The sequence below is a fragment of the Salmo trutta genome, unplaced genomic scaffold, assembly GCF_901001165.1.
Source record: "Salmo trutta unplaced genomic scaffold, fSalTru1.1, whole genome shotgun sequence".
NCBI lineage: Eukaryota > Metazoa > Chordata > Actinopteri > Salmoniformes > Salmonidae > Salmo > Salmo trutta.
This window is the reverse complement of record NW_021822676.1, coordinates 435293-452323: the sequence shown is the minus strand read 5'-3', so window position 1 is coordinate 452323 and position 17031 is coordinate 435293. Positions and strand designations below refer to the sequence as shown.

Here is a 17031-nt window from a genome sequence, read left to right as displayed (position 1 = left end):
CTTCTATTTTTTTAAAGGAAGGCTGTGTTTGGAAAGCCAAGTTGAAAGCGACCGTTAGATGCTGTTGTCCTCATAATAACCGTACGGTGGGTTTTTACCGCAGTTCAATTGAAGCAGCGGGAAACAAAACAAAAAAAATGGCCGCCGTCTCACAACAAACAGATTTTTTTTAAAAAGGAACTAACATCCTTATAAAGGAGCAGGAGATATTATAAATCAGCTACAACAAGGACTTCTCACTAAACGGAGGAAACGTCGGATCTTCCAAGGTAAACCTATCCCAGGAACCAACTTGAATCCCTTGAGCTCCAAATTCAACTAGGCTAGGCTACTTCAAGCCCCTCGCAAGTGGATTTGTCATTTCATTACCAGGTCATATTGTGAGGAAGCCCACTAGGCTATGTAATCGGTTGTTATTATATCCAGATTAATTAATATGAAGAAATAGTCTATCCTAAACAATGGAGCACCAATCCGAGGTATTAAAACATATTTGATTTATTTAACTAGGCAAGTCAGTTAAGAACAAATTCTTATTTTCAATGATGGCCTAGGAACAGTGGGTTAACTGCCTTGTTCAGGGGCAGAACGACAGATTTTTACCTTGTCAGCTCGGGGATTCAAACTTGCAACCTTTCGGTTACTAGTCCAACGCTCAACCACTAGGCTACGCTGCCGCCACCTATGAAAACATGAAGTCACTACCTTGATGCTTTCTCTGTTAAATCTAACGAGACCCTGCTTGTCAATCAAGCAGATAACAACAGATCAACATCAATTCTCTAGGGATGTTCGATCCAACGCGGGTCTTCAGCGGCGAAACGAATGATACAGCTAAATATTCTGGACATTCCTCACAAATACCATCACAACAACTGTTGTTGTTGTCGTTCCATACACCATCACAACAACTGTTGTTGTTGTCGTTCCATACACCATCACAACAACTGTTGTTGTCATTCCATACACCATCACAACAACTGTTGTTGTCATTCCATACACCATCACAACAACTGTTGTTGTTGTCATTCCATACACCATCACAACAACTGTTGTTGTTGTCGTTCCATACACCATCACAACAACTGTTGTTGTTGTCATTCCATACACCATCACAACAACTGTTGTTGTCATTCCATACACCATCACAACAACTGTTGTTGTCATTCCATACACCATCACCACAGCTGTTCATTACTTGACTGTAATTCATAAAATTCCTTCCTAGATCAGAGGATGACGTGTGAAAATATCAGGCCGTAATTAAACAGCTCGACAACAAAACGCTCATCCGAGTATTACGTAAAAAAATACCTGAAGAACCCGTGTCCAGATACCAAGCACGAGAAACGGGTTTTAAACGGGTTTAAATGAACTTGTGAATTTTATGTAATATAGCTATGTTCCCCTTATATCTAAAGGTAATAAAATGAAAACAAATTGGCAGATTATGATCAATGACTTATCAACAGCTGTAACAAATCGTCCAGCGTAGTTTGAGGAAAGACCCTGATGCAGAATATACGTAGAGTTGAAGTCAATACATCTCAGCCAAACACATTTATGTCATAATCCGTGTATGTAGGTGTAGGCAGGGAAGTCAGGCGCAGGAGAAACCAGAGTGGTTAAAAAACGGAGTATTTATTAACAAAACTAACTCCAAAACCAACGTAGGAAAATAATCCGGGTAAACAAATAACCCGTCGCACACCGATACATAAACAACACGTACATAACATAACAAACAATCACCGACAAGGACATGAAGGGAAACAGAGGCTTAAATACACAACATGTAATTACTGGGATAGGAAACAGGTGTGTGAAGAGACCAGACAAAACCAATGGAAAATGAAAAACTGATCAATAGTGGCTAGAAGACCGGTGACGTCGATCGCCGAGCACCACCGGAACAAGGAGACAATTTAAACTCAATTTTTCCACAATTCCTGACATTTAATCCTAGTAAGAAATTCCCTGTCTGGTGTCAGTTAGGATCACCACTTTATTTTAAGAATGTGAAATGTCAGAATAATAGTAGAGAGAATGATTTATTTCAGCTTTTATTTCTTTCATCACATTCCCAGTGGGTCAGAAGTTTACATACACTCAATTAGTATTTGGTAGCATTGCCTTTAAATTGTTTAACTTGGGTCAAACGTTTCGGGTAGCCTTCCACAAGCTTCCCACAATAAGTTGGGTGAATTTTGGCCCATTCCTCCTGACAGAGCTGGTGTAACTGAGTCAGGTTTGTAGGCCTCCTTGCTCGCACACGCTTTTTCAGATCTGCCCACAAATCTTCTATGGGATTGAGGTCAGGGCTTTGTGATGGCCACTCCAATACCTTGACTTTGTTGTCCTTAAAAGCCATTAAAAGCCAATTTTGGAAGTATGCTTGGGATCATTGTCCATTTGGAAGCCCCATTTGCGACCAAGCTTTAACTTCCTGACTGATGTCTTGAGATGTTGCTTCAATATATCCACATCATTTTCCGTCCTCATGGTGCCATCTGTTTTGTGAAGTGCACCAGTCCCTCCTGCAGCAAAGCACCCCCACAACATGATGCTGCCACCCCTGTGCTTCGCGGTTGGGATGGTGTTCTTCGGCTTGCAAAGCCTCCCCCCTTTTTCCTCCAAACATAACGATGGTCATTATGGCCAAACAGTTCTATTTTTGTTTCATCAGACCAGAGGATATTTCTCCAAATAGTACGATCTTTGTCCCCATGTGCAGTTGCAAACCGTAGTCTGGCTTTTTTATGGCGGTTTTGGAGCAGTGGCTTCTTCCTTGCTGAGCGGCCTTTCAGGTCCTTTGCTGTTGTTCTGGGATTGATTTGCACTTTTCACAACAAAGTACATTCATCTCTAGGAGACAGAACGTGTCTCCTTCCTGAGCGGTATGACGGCTGCGTGGTCCCATGGTGTTTATAGTTGCGTACTATTGTTTGTACAGATGAACGTGGTACCTTCAGGCGTTTGGAAATTGCTCCCAAGGATGAACCAGACTCGTGGATGTCTACAATTTTTTTTCTGAGGTCTTGGCTGATTTCTTTTGATTTTCCCATGATGCCAAGCAAAGAGGCACTGAGTTTGAAGGTAGGCCTTGAAATACATCCACAGGTACACCTCCAATTGACTCAAATTATGTCAATTAGCCTATCAGAAGCTTCTAAAGCCATGACACCATTTTCTGGTATTTTCCAAGCTGTTTAAAGATACAGTCAACTTAGTGTATGTAAACTTCTGACCCATTGGAATTGTGATACAGTGAAATAATCTGTCTGTAAACAATTGTTGGAAAAATTACTTGTGGTGTCATGCACAAAGTAGATGTCCTAACCGACTTGCCAAAACTATAGTTTGTTAACAAGAAATTTGTGGAGTGGTTGAAAAACGAGTTTTAATGACTCCAACCCGAAGTGGATGTAAACTTCTGACTTCAACTGTAGACATATCATCCTTACTAGCCAGTCTACCCCATGAATCCCATCCAGATATCAGTAGCTGGTCTCCAGGCATAGCCAGTCTACCCTTTACATCCCATTCAGATATCAGTAGCTGGTCTCCAGGCATAGCCAGTCTACCCTTTACATCCCATTCAGATATCAGTAGCTGGTCTCCAGGCATAGCCAGTCTACCCCATGAATCCCATCCAGATATCAGTAGCTGGTCCCCAGGCATAGCCAGTCTACCCCATGAATCCCATTCAGATATCAGTAGCTGGTCTCCAGGCATAGCCAGTCTACCCTTTACATCCCATCCAGATATCAGTAGCTGGTCCCCAGGCATAGCCAGTCTACCCCATGAATCCCATCCAGATATCAGTAGCTGGTCTCCAGGCATAGCCAGTCTGCCCTTTACATCCCATCCAGATATCAGTAGCTGGTCCCCAGGCATAGCCAGTCTGCCCTTTACATCCCATTCAGATATCAGCAGCTGGTCTCCAGGCATAGCCAGTCTACCCCATGAATCCCATTCAGATATCAGTAGCTGGTCCCCAGGCATAGCCAGTCTACCCTTTACATCCCATCCAGATATCAGTAGCTGGTCCCCAGGCATAGCCAGTCTACCCCATGAATCCCATTCAGATATCAGTAGCTGGTCTCCAGGCATAGCCAGTCTACACCATGAATCCCATTCAGATATCAGTAGCTGGTCTCCAGGCATAGCCAGTCTACCCCATGAATCCCATCCAGATATCAGTAGCTGGTCCCCAGGCATAGCCAGTCTGCCCTTTACATCCCATCCAGATATCAGTAGCTGGTCTCCAGGCATAGCCAGTCTACACCATGAATCCCATTCAGATATCAGTAGCTGGTCTCCAGGCATAGCCAGTCTACCCCATGAATCCCATTCAGATATCAGTAGCTGGTCCCCAGGCATAGCCAGTCTACCCTTTACATCCCATTCAGATATCAGTAGCTGGTCCCCAGGCATAGCCAGTCTACCCCATGAATCCCATCCAGATATCAGCAGCTGGTCTCCAGGCATAGCCAGTCTACCCTTTACATCCCATCCAGATATCAGTAGCTGGTCTCCAGGCATAGCCAGTCTACCCTTTACATCCCATCCAGATATCAGTAGCTGGTCTCCAGGCATAGCCAGTCTACCCCATGAATCCCATCCAGATATCAGCAGCTGGTCTCCAGGCATAGCCAGTCTACCCTTTACATCCCATCCAGATATCAGTAGCTGGTCCCCAGGCATAGCCAGTCTACCCTTTACATCCCATCCAGATATCAGCAGCTGGTCTCCAGGCATAGCCAGTCTACCCCATGAATCCCATCCAGATATCAGCAGCTGGTCTCCAGGCATAGCCAGTCTACCCTTTACATCCCATCCAGATATCAGCAGCTGGTCTCCAGGCATAGCCAGTCTGCCCTTTACATCCCATCCAGATATCAGTAGCTGGTCTCCAGGCATAGCCAGTCTACCCCATGAATCCCATTCAGATATCAGTAGCTGGTCTCCAGGCATAGCCAGTCTACCCCATGAATCCCATCCAGATATCAGCAGCTGGTCTCCAGGCATAGCCAGTCTACCCTTTACATCCCATCCAGATATCAGCAGCTGGTCCCCAGGCATAGCCAGTCTACCCTTTACATCCCATCCAGATATCAGCAGCTGGTCTCCAGGCATAGCCAGTCTACACCATGAATCCCATTCAGATATCAGTAGCTGGTCTCCAGGCATAGCCAGTCTACACCATGAATCCCATCCAGATATCAGCAGCTGGTCCCCAGGCATAGCCAGTCTACCCCATGAATCCCATTCAGATATCAGTAGCTGGTCCCCAGGCATAGCCAGTCTACCCCATGAATCCCATTCAGATATCAGTAGCTGGTCCCCGGGCATAGTGGAGTCGACCCCCAGAGGCAGACAGCTGAGCCCCGGGCATAGTGGAGTCGACCCCCAGATATCAGACCCCCAGAGGCAGACAGAACAGGTGAGAGGTCACCAGACGGTCCTCTAGGGAACTGCTTCCCAAACTGGGGGGTTTCTACTTCCTCTTCCTGGTTGGAATAGTAGAACGCACAAGGTGCAATTTGGATATTGGGTCATCAGGGTCAGAGTTAGGGTCAGGGTTAGGGTCAGGGTTAGGGTCAGGGTCAGAGTCTGGGTCAGGGTCAGAGTTAGGGTCAGGGTTAGGGTTAGGGTCAGGGTTAGGGTCAGAGTCGGGGTCGGGGTCAGGGTCAGAGTTAGGGTCAGGGTTAGGGTCAGGGTTAGGGTCAGAGTCTGGGTCAGGGTCAGAGTTAGGGTCAGGGTCAGGGTTAGGGTCAGGGTTAGGGTCAGAGTCGGGGTCAGGGTCAGAGTTAGGGTCAGAGTTAGGGTCAGGGTTAGGGTCAGAGTTAGGGTCAGGGTCAGAGTTAGGGTCAGGGTCAGAGTTAGGGTCAGGGTTAGGGTCAGAGTTAGGGTCAGGGTCAGAGTTAGGGTTAGGGTCAGGGTTAGGGTCAGAGTTAGGGTCTGGGTCAGGGGTCAGGGTCAGAGTTAGGGTCAGGGTCAGAGTTAGGGTTAGGGTCAGGGTTAGGGTCAGAGTTAGGGTCAGGGTCTGGGTCAGGGTCAGGGTTAGGGTCAGAGTTAGGGTCAGAGTTAGGGTCAGAGTCAGAGTTAGGGTCAGGGTCAGAGTTAGGGTCAGGGTCAGGGTTAGAGTTAGAGTTAGGGTCAGGGTTAGAGTTAGGGTCAGGGTCAGAGATAGGGTCAGGGTCAGGGTGAGAGTCAGGGTCAGAGATAGGGTCAGGGTCAGAGTTAAGGTCAGGGTCATTGTCAGAGTTAGGGTCAGAGTTAGGGTCAGAGTCAGGGTCAGAGTCAGGGTCAGGGGTCAGGGTGAGAAGACCATAAACTGAGTAACGTACCTTAGCCACCCTGTTCGCCACCTCCCTGCCCACCATGAGGCCCTGGACGAAGGTCCTTGCAGCGATGAAGGCCCTGGTGACCTGTGCTTTGAGTTTCCTGGGCACGTCGCCAAAAGGCTTCAGCTGGTCGGTGTATTTACTGACGCACTCCAAGTAGTCGTCTGTGAAGTGGTACTGAGAGTTCAACAGCTGAAACATCCTCTCTAGCAGACGGGACCAGAAGTCGTTCAGCGTCTCCTCCAGGTTCACGTTCCCTCCGGTGTAGTAGCGTTTCAGCTCAGTGAACAGGTCCTGAAACAGCTCACTGTTCTGCATGTACAGCTTCCCGTAGGTCCGCGTGAACATGGTATTCAGGGATTTCTCACTGTTGTCTAGGAGCTCCAGGAAGAACTCTGTAAGAAGGGAAGAAGGGGAGAGGGAGAGAGAAGGAGGAAAGATTCATATGTGAAGAGATGGAACTCTGTAAGAAGGGAGGGGAGAGAGAGAGAGGGAGAGAGAGAGAGAGAGAGAGAGAGAGAGAGAGAGAGAGAGGGGAGAGAGAGAGAGAGGGAGAGAGGAGGAAAGACTCAGAGGGGAAGAGATGGAACTCTGTAAGAAGGGAGGGAGGAGAGAGAGGGAGAGAGAGAGAGAGAGAGAGAGGAGGAAAGACTCAGAGGGGAAGAGATGGAACTCTGTAAGAAGGGAGGGAGAGAGAGAGAGGGAGAGAGAGAGAGGGAGAGAGAGAGAGAGAGAGAGAGAGAGACAGACAGACAGACAGACAGACAGACAGACAGACAGACAGACAGACAGACAGACAGACAGACAGACAGACAGACAGACAGACAGACAGACAGACAGAGAGAGAGGGAGAGGAGGAAAGACTCAGAGGGGAAGAGATGGAACGTTGACTTTGCATACAGAAGCTCAGCATTGTGTCTAAGGAATGTTATTTATTGTATTGTATGAAAATGTTAAGTCACGTCTAAGCGCCTGTCATTTTGTCAACAGCTTCTGACAAAGAAACCAGATTTTCTACAGAACTGCTCCTCCAGCCTCAATGCAACACCATGCTGGGATGTTCAAACACTGGCTTTCATTCACTACTTTATTCAAATACGGTTCTATACATGTACTGCAGAGTACAACAGCAAGATCAAATACGGTTCTATACATGTACTGCAGAGTACAACAGCAAGATCAAATACGGTTCTATACATGTACTGCAGAGTACAACAGCAAGATCAAATACGGTTCTATACATGTACTGCAGAGTACAACAGCAAGATCAAATACGGTTCTATACATGTACTGCAGAGTACAACAGCACAATAAAATACTGTTCTGTAAATGTACTTCAGATGAAACATAAAACTGAGGTCTTGGTTTTATTCTTAGTATTTCTGAGTTTGGATAGACACTATTTATTTCTCCAAAGAGTATGATGATGGATAATCCACTAAGTAACAAGCCTCTCTCTACTCTCCACAGCTTGACTGGAGGTCACTGGATCCATCTAGAACGTACACGCCATCTAGAACATACACGCCATCTAGAACATACACGCCATCTAGAACGTACACGCCATCTAGAACATACACGCCATCTAGAACATACACGCCATCTAGAACATACACGCCATCTAGAACATTCACGCCATCTAGAACATTCACGCCATCTAGAACGTTCACGCCATCTAGAACATACACGCCATCTAGAACATTCACGCCATCTAGAACATTCACGCCATCTAGAACGTTCACACCATCTAGAACATACACGCCATCTAGAACATACACGCCATCTAGTTGGGATTTTGGCCTATTTTATCTACTTCCCCAGAGTCAGATGAACTTGTGGATACCATTTTAATGTCTCAGTGTGCAGTTCGAAGGAAGTTGCTAACTATCGTTAGCGCAATGACTGCTAATTAGCGTTAGCGCAATGACTGCTTATTAGCATAGCGCAATGACTGCTAACACTAGTTTAGCATTATCTCGCGAAATAACCTCTTAACTTACTTCAAACTGGACACAGAGACATGAAAATGTTATCCGGGAGTTCATCTGACTCTGTTAAGTAGATAAAGGGGCCTCGGTGCCAAAATCCTGACGTATCCCTTTAACTGTAGTCTATTTACTGTTGTCAGAAGGTAATATTGAATTGTGTTTGGTTGACAAACCTACTAAATGTCAACATTTAAAGGAGATGTTATCTACAACTTGGATAATTCCACCTGAGCCACTGGCTTTTATTTCTTTTCATTTTTTATTTTATTTTATTTAACCAGGTAGGCTAGTAGAGAACAAGTCCTTTATTTAACCAGGTAGGCTAGTTGAGAACAAGTCCTTTATTTAACCAGGTAGGCTAGTAGAGAACAAGTCCTTTATTTAACCAGGTAGGCTAGTTGAGAACAAGTCCTTTATTTAACCAGGTAGGCCAGTTGAGAACAAGTTCTCATTTACAATTGCGACCTGGCCAAGATAAAGCAAAGCAGTTCGACAACATACAACAACACAGAGTTACACATGGAATAAAACAAAACATACAGTCAATAATACAGTAGAACAATAAGTCTATATACAATGTGAGCAAATGAGGTGAGATAAGGGAGGTAAAGGCAATAAATAGGCCATGGTGGCGAAGTAAATATAATATAGCAATTAAACACTGGAATGGTAGATTTGTAGTGGAAGAAAGTGCAAAGTAGAAATATAAATAATGGGGTGCAAAGGAGCAAAATAACTAAATAAATACAGTAGGGGAAGAGGTAGTTGTTTGGGCTAAATTATAGATGGGCTGTGTATTATAGATGGTTGAGTTGGAGACGTGAAGTTGCTAACAAGTTATTTATTGTATTTCAACGGTGATATTGAATTTGAAGGAGATTTCTCTTCTGCTTAGACAGTTCTGTTTGTGCCAGTGACTTTAATTCCACTTTATCTATAAATTCATCGTTGAATAATGTTGGATTCATGTCCATATCTCAACCCAAAAAATAATCTTAAAGAATAGGACTAAATCAAATAAAACTTTAAATGCACTTTTAAATAAAGTTTGATTTAGTCGTATGATTTAACTTAGATGTTTGGTTGAGATGGAGACGTGAATCTAACATATCAATTATTAATTTGTAGACAAACTTAATTTATTCCAGGTTGGTTCCCACCATGACCTGATTCTGTGGTTGAAATTTCACCCTCAAAACAACAGTTGATCAAATCCAATGTATTTTCCTAACGTAGATTCCGCGTTACAATACATTGTCATATTGTTGAAATAACATTGATTTCAGTTTGAGCCCAGTGGCGTTGCAAGAGGAGATTCAAAGGAGCGTACGGTTTTAAAGTGTGTGTGTGTGTGTGTTTGTGTGTGAGAATGTGTGTTTGTGTGTGTGTGTGTGTGTGTGTGTGTGTGTGTGTGTGTGTGTGTGTGTGTGTGTGCTGAACCCTTCTGGTAGATTCTGCAGCAGCGTCTCAGACGGCGTTTCCACCATCAATAAAACATGATGGAAGAATGGAGTCGCTTCCCTCCCATAGAGTCCAGACACTTGTAGAATCTATGCTGAGGTTCTGGAGGTTCTGGTGGTTTGGGTCAAGTCCAACGTCCTGTTCAGACACTATCCTGAGGTTCTGGTGGTTCGGGTCAGGTCCAACGTCCTGTTCAGACACTATCCTGAGGTTCTGGTGGTTCGACCCGACGCCCTATTCAGACACTATCCTGAGGTTCTGGTGGTTCGACCCGACGCCCTATTCAGACACTATCCTGAGGTTCTGGTGGTTCGACCCGACGCCCTATTCAGACACTATCCTGAGGTTCTGGTGGTTCGACCCGACGCCCTATTCAGACACTATCCTGAGGTTCTGGTGGTTCGGGTCAGGTCCAACGTCCTGTTCAGACACTATCCTGAGGTTCTAGTGGTTCGGGTCAGGTCCAACGTCCTGTTCAGACACTATCCTGAGGTTCTGGTGGTTCGACCCGACGTCCTGTTCAGACACTATCCTGAGGTTCTGGTGGGTCGACCCGACGCCCTATTCAGACACTATCCTGAGGTTCTGGTGGTTCGACCCGACGCCCTATTCAGACACTATCCTGAGGTTCTGGTGGTTCGACCCGACGCCCTATTCAGACACTATCCTGAGGTTCTGGTGGTTCGACCCGACGCCCTATTCAGACACTATCCTGAGGTTCTGGTGGTTCGACCCGACGCCCTATTCAGACACTATCCTGAGGTTCTGGTGGTTCGACCCGACGCCCTATTCAGACACTATCCTGAGGTTCTGGTGGTTCGACCCGACGCCCTATTCAGACACTATCCTGAGGTTCTGGTGGTTCGACCCGACGCCCTATTCAGACACTATCCTGAGGTTCTGGTGGTTCGACCCGACGCCCTATTTCAGACACTATCCTGAGGTTCTGGTGGTTCAACCGACGCCCTATTCAGACACTATCCTGAGGTCTGGTGGTTCGACCCGACGCCCTATTCAGACACTATCCTGAGGTTCTGGTGGTTCGACCCGAAGCCCTATTCAGACACTATCCTGAGGTTCTGGTGGTTCGACCCGACGCCTAATTCAGACACGATCCTGAAGGTCGGGGTTCGACCCGACGCCCTATTCAGACACTATCCTGAGGTTCTGGTGGTTCGACCCGACGCCCTATTCAGACACTATCCTGAGGTTCTGGTGGTTCGACCCGACGCCCTATTCAGACACTTTATGTTGGTGTTTCCTTTATTTTGGCAGTTACCTGTAAATCAGCCACCTGGGGTAATGTATAGGGAGATATGTACCACTGACTGGGGTAATGTATAGGGAGATATGTACCACTGGCTGGGGTAATGTATAGGGAGATATGTACCACTGACTGGGGTAATGTATAGGGAGATATGTACCACTGGACTGGGGTAATGTATAGGGAGATATGTACCACTGGCTGGGGTAATGTATAGGGAGATATGTACCACTGGCTGGGGTAATGTATAGGGAGATATGTACCACTGACTGGGGTAATGTATAGGGAGATATGTACCACTGACTGGGGTAATGTATAGGGAGATATGTACCACTGGCTGGGGTAATGTATAGGGAGATATGTACCACTGACTGGGGTAATGTATAGGGAGATATGTACCACTGACTGGGGTAATGTATAGGGAGATATGTACCACTGACTGGGGTAATGTATAGGGAGATATGTACCACTGACTGGGGTAATGTATAGGGAGATATGTACCACTGGCTGGGGTAATGTATAGGGAGATATGCACCACTGGCTGGGGTAATGTATAGGGAGATATGTACCACTGACTGGGGTAATGTATAGGGAGATATGCACCACTGACTGGGGTAATGTATAGGGAGATATGTACCACTGGCTGGGGTAATGTATAGGGAGATATGTACCACTGACTGGGGTTATGTATAGGGAGATATGTACCACTGGCTGGGGTAATGTATAGGGAGATATGTACCACTGACTGGGGTTATGTATAGGGAGATATGTACCACTGGCTGGGGTAATGAATAGGGAGATATGTACCACTGACTGGGGTTATGTATAGGGAGATATGTACCACTGGCTGGGGTAATGAATAGGGAGATATGTACCACTGACTGGGGTAATGTATAGGGAGATATGTACCACTGACTGGGGTATGTATAGGGAGATATGTACCACTGACTGGGGTAATGTATAGGGAGATATGTACCACTGGCTGGGGTAATGTATAGGGAGATATGTACCACTGGCTGGGGTAATGTATAGGGAGATATGTACCACTGACTGGGGTAATGTATAGGGAGATATGTACCACTGGCTGGGGTAATGTATAGGGAGATATGTACCACTAACTGGGGTAATGTATAGGGAGATATGTACCACTGACTGGGGTAATGTATAGGGAGATATGTACCACTGACTGGGGTAATGTATAGGGAGATATGTACCACTGGCTGGGGTAATGTATAGGGAGATATGTACCACTGACTGGGATAATGTATAGGGAGATATGTACCACTGACTGGGGTAATGTATAGGGAGATATGTACCACTGGCTGGGTAATGTATAGGGAGATATGTACCACTGGCTGGGGTAATGTATAGGGAGATATGTACCACTGACTGGGGTAATGTATAGGGAGATATGTACCACTGGCTGGGGTAATGTATAGGGAGATATGTACCACTAACTGGGGTAATGTATAGGGAGATATGTACCACTGACTGGGGTAATGTATAGGGGAGATATGTACCACTGACTGGGGTAATGTATAGGGAGATATGTACCACTGGCTGGGGTAATGTATAGGGAGATATGTACCACTGACTGGGATAATGTATAGGGAGATATGTACCACTGACTGGGGTAATGTATAGGGAGATATGTACCACTGGCTGGGGTAATGTATAGGGAGATATGTACCACTGGCTGGGGTAAGGTATAGGGAGATATTACCACTGGCTGGGGTAATGTATAGGGAGATATGTACCACTGGCTGGGGTAATGTATAGGGAGATATGTACCACTGACTGGGGTAATGTATAGGGAGATATGTACCACTGACTGGGGTAATGTATAGGGAGATATGTACCACTGACTGGGGTTATGTATAGGGAGATATGTACCACTGACTGGGGTAATGTATAGGGAGATATGTACCACTGGCTGGGGTAATGTATAGGGAGATATGTACCACTGGCTGGGGTAATGTATAGGGAGATATGTACCACTGGCTGGGTAATGTATAGGGAGATATGTACCACTGGCTGGGGTAATGTATAGGGAGATATGTACCACTGGCTGGGGTAATGTATAGGGAGATATGTACCACTGGCTGGGGTAATGTATAGGGAGATATGTACCACTGGCTGGGGTAATGTATAGGGAGATATTACCACTGGCTGGGGTAATGTATAGGGAGATATGTACCACTGGCTGGGGTAATGTATAGGGAGATATGTACCCCTGACTGGGGTCATGTATAGGGAGATATGTACCACTGACTGGGTAATGTATAGGGAGATATGTACCACTGCTGGGGTAATGTATAGGGAGATATGTACCACTGACTGGGGTAATGTATAGGGAGATATGTACCACTGACTGGGGTAATGTATAGGGAGATATGTACCACTGACTGGGGTAATGTATAGGGAGATATGTACCACTGACTGGGGTAATGTATAGGGAGATATGTACCACTGGCTGGGGTAATGTATAGGGAGATATGTACCACTGACTGGGGTAATGTATAGGGAGATATGTACCACTGCTGGGGTAATGTATAGGGGAGATATGTACCACTGGACTGGGGTAATGTATAGGGAGATATGTACCACTGCTGGGGTAATGTATAGGGAGATATGTACCACTAACTGGGGTAATGTATAGGGAGATATGTACCACTGACTGGGGTAATGTATAGGGGATATGTACCACTGACTGGGGTAATGTATAGGGAGATATGTACCACTGGCTGGGGTAATGTATAGGGAGATATGTACCACTGACTGGGATAATGTATAGGGAGATATGTACCACTGACTGGGGTAATGTATAGGGAGATATGTACCACTGGCTGGGGTAATGTATAGGGAGATATGTACCACTGGCTGGGGTAATGTATAGGGAGATATTACCACTGGCTGGGGTAATGTATAGGGAGATATGTACCACTGGCTGGGGTAATGTATAGGGAGATATGTACCACTGACTGGGGTAATGTATAGGGAGATATGTACCACTGACTGGGGTAATGTATAGGGAGATATGTACCACTGACTGGGGTTATGTATAGGGAGATATGTACCACTGACTGGGGTAATGTATAGGGAGATATGTACCACTGGCTGGGGTAATGTATAGGGAGATATGTACCACTGGCTGGGGTAATGTATAGGGAGATATGTACCACTGGCTGGGGTAATGTATAGGGAGATATGTACCACTGGCTGGGGTAATGTATAGGGAGTATATGTACCCACTGCTGGGGTAATGTATAGGAGATATGTACCACTGGCTGGGGTAATGTATAGGGAGATATTACCACTGGCTGGGGTAATGTATAGGGAGATATGTACCACTGGACTGGGGGTAATTATAGGGAGATATGTACCACTGGCTGGGGTAATGTATAGGGAGATATGTACCACCTGGGTATGAAGGCATAATGTATAGGGAGAATATTACCACTGGCTGGGTAATGTATAGGGAGATATGTCCACTGGCTGGGGTAATGTATAGGGAGATATGTACCACTGACTGGGGTAATGTATAGGGAGATATGTACCACTGACTGGGGTAATGTATAGGGAGATATGTACCACTGGCTGGGGTAATGTATAGGGAGATATGTACCACTGGCTGGGGTAATGTATAGGGAGATATGTACCACTGACTGGGGTAATGTATAGGGAGATATGTACCACTGACTGGGTAATGTATAGGGAGATATGTACCACTGACTGGGGTAATGTATAGGGAGATATGTACCACTGACTGGGGTAATGTATAGGAGATATGTACCACTGACTGGGGTAATGTATAGGGAGATATGTACCACTGACTGGGGTAATGTATAGGGAGATATGTACCACTGACTGGGGTAATGTATAGGGAGATATGCACCACTGACTGGGGTAATGTATAGGGAGATATGCACCACTGACTGGGGTAATGTATAGGGAGATATGTCCACTGACTGGGGTAATGTATAGGGAGATATGTACCACTGACTGGGGTAATGTATAGGGAGATATGTACCACTGACTGGGGTAATGTATAGGGAGATATGTACCACTGACTGGGGTAATGTATAGGGAGATATGTACCACTGACTGGGGTAATGTATAGGGAGATATGTACCACTGACTGGGGTAATGTATAGGGAGATATGTACCACTGACTGGGGTAATGTATAGGGAGATATGTACCACTGACTGGGGTAATGTATAGGGAGATATGTACCACTGACTGGGGTAATGTATAGGGAGATATGCACCACTGACTGGGGTAATGTATAGGGAGATATGCACCACTGACTGGGGTAATGTATCGGGAGATATGTACCACTGGCTGGGGTAATGTATAGGGAGATATGTACCACTGACTGGGGTAATGTATAGGGAGATATGTACCACTGACTGGGGTAATGTATAGGGAGATATGTACCACTGGCTGGGGTAATGTATAGGGAGATATGTACCACTGACTGGGGTAATGTATAGGGAGATATGCACCACTGACTGGGGTAATGTATAGGGAGATATGTACCACTGACTGGGGTAATGTATAGGGAGATATGTACCACTGACTGGGTAATGTATAGGGAGATATGTACCACTGGCTGGGGTAATGTATAGGGAGATATGTACCACTGACTGGGGTAATGTATAGGGAGATATGTACCACTGACTGGGGTAATGTATAGGGAGATATGTACCACTGACTGGGGTAATGTATAGGGAGATATGTACCCTGACTGGGGTAATGTATAGGGAGATATGTACCACTGACTGGGGTAATGTATAGGGAGATATGTACCACTGACTGGGGTAATGTAGGGAGATATGTACCACTGACTGGGGTAATGTATAGGGAGATATGTACCACTGACTGGGGTAATGTTATAGGGAGATATGTACCACTGACTGGGGTAATGTATAGGGAGATATGTACCACTGACTGGGGTAATGTATAGGGAGATATGTACCACTGACTGGGGTAATGTATAGGGAGATATGTACCACTGGCTGGGGTAATGTATAGGGAGATATGTACCACTGACTGGGTAATGTATAGGGAGATATGTACCACTGACTGGGGTAATGTATAGGGAGATATGTACCACTGACTGGGGTAATGTATAGGGAGATATTACCACTGGCTGGGGTAATGTACAGGGAGAAATGTACCACTGACTGGGGTAATGTACAGGGAGATATGTACCACTAACTGGGGTAATGTATAGGGAGATATGTACCACTGACTGGGGTAATGTATTGGGAGATATGTACCACTGACTGGGGTTATGTATAGGGAGATATGTACCACTGACTGGGGTAATGTATAGGGAGATATGTACCACTGACTGGGGTAATGTATAGGGAGATATGCACCACTGACTGGGGTAATGTATAGGGAGATATGCACCACTGACTGGGGTAATGTATAGGGAGATATGCACCACTGACTTGGGTAATGTATAGGGAGATATGTACCACTGACTGGGGTAATGTATAGGGAGATATGTACCACTGACTGGGGTAATGTATAGGGAGATATGTACCACTGGCTGGGGTAATGTATAGGGAGATACGTACCACTGACTGGGGTAATGTATAGGGAGATACGTACCACTGACTGGGGCAATGTATAGGGAGATATGTACCACTGGCTGGGGTAATGTATAGGGAGATATGTACCACTGACTGGGGTAATGTATAGGGAGATATGCACCACTGACTGGGGTAATGTATAGGGAGATATGTACCACTGACTGGGTAATGTATAGGGAGATATGTACCACTGACTGGGGTAATGTATAGGGAGATATGTACCACTGACTGGGTAATGTATAGGGAGATATGTACCACTGGCTGGGGGTAATGTATAGGGAGATATGTACCACTGACTGGGGTATGTATAGGGAGATATGTACCACACTGACTGGGTAAGTATAGGGAGATATGTACCACTGAC

At 45.7% G+C, this 17031-nt stretch overlaps 2 protein-coding genes across 2 annotated transcripts in view; one reads left to right on the top strand and one right to left on the bottom strand.

The window, feature by feature from the left end:
* Positions 1-6807, bottom strand: part of LOC115183181 (glypican-6-like) — a gene marked incomplete at its 3' end in the record, with an annotated part of 42190 nt that extends 35383 nt beyond the window's left edge. Inside the window, exon 1 of the mRNA XM_029744520.1 lies at positions 6354-6807. Coding sequence (XP_029600380.1) covers positions 6354-6698 — 345 coding nt within the window. The remainder of the gene's footprint in view (positions 1-6353) is intronic.
* Positions 6808-9890: 3083 nt separating this feature from the next.
* Positions 9891-10829, top strand: LOC115183180 (uncharacterized). The gene is made up of 2 exons (XM_029744518.1): positions 9891-10189; positions 10382-10829. The coding sequence occupies exons 1-2, from the start codon at positions 9891-9893 to the stop codon at positions 10827-10829; spliced, it is 747 nt and encodes a 248-aa protein (XP_029600378.1).
* The last annotated feature ends 6202 nt before the right edge of the window (positions 10830-17031 follow it).

Excerpts from the sequence above, each read along its gene's own strand:
- LOC115183180 (XM_029744518.1), top strand. The coding sequence starts at position 9,891 with ATGCTGAGGTTCTGGAGGTTCTGGTGGTTTGGGTCAAGTCCAACGTCC. Across the intron at positions 10,190-10,381 it reads TATTCAGACACTATCCTGAG|GTTCTGGTGGTTCGACCCGA; the intron begins GTTCTGGTGGTT and ends CACTATCCTGAG.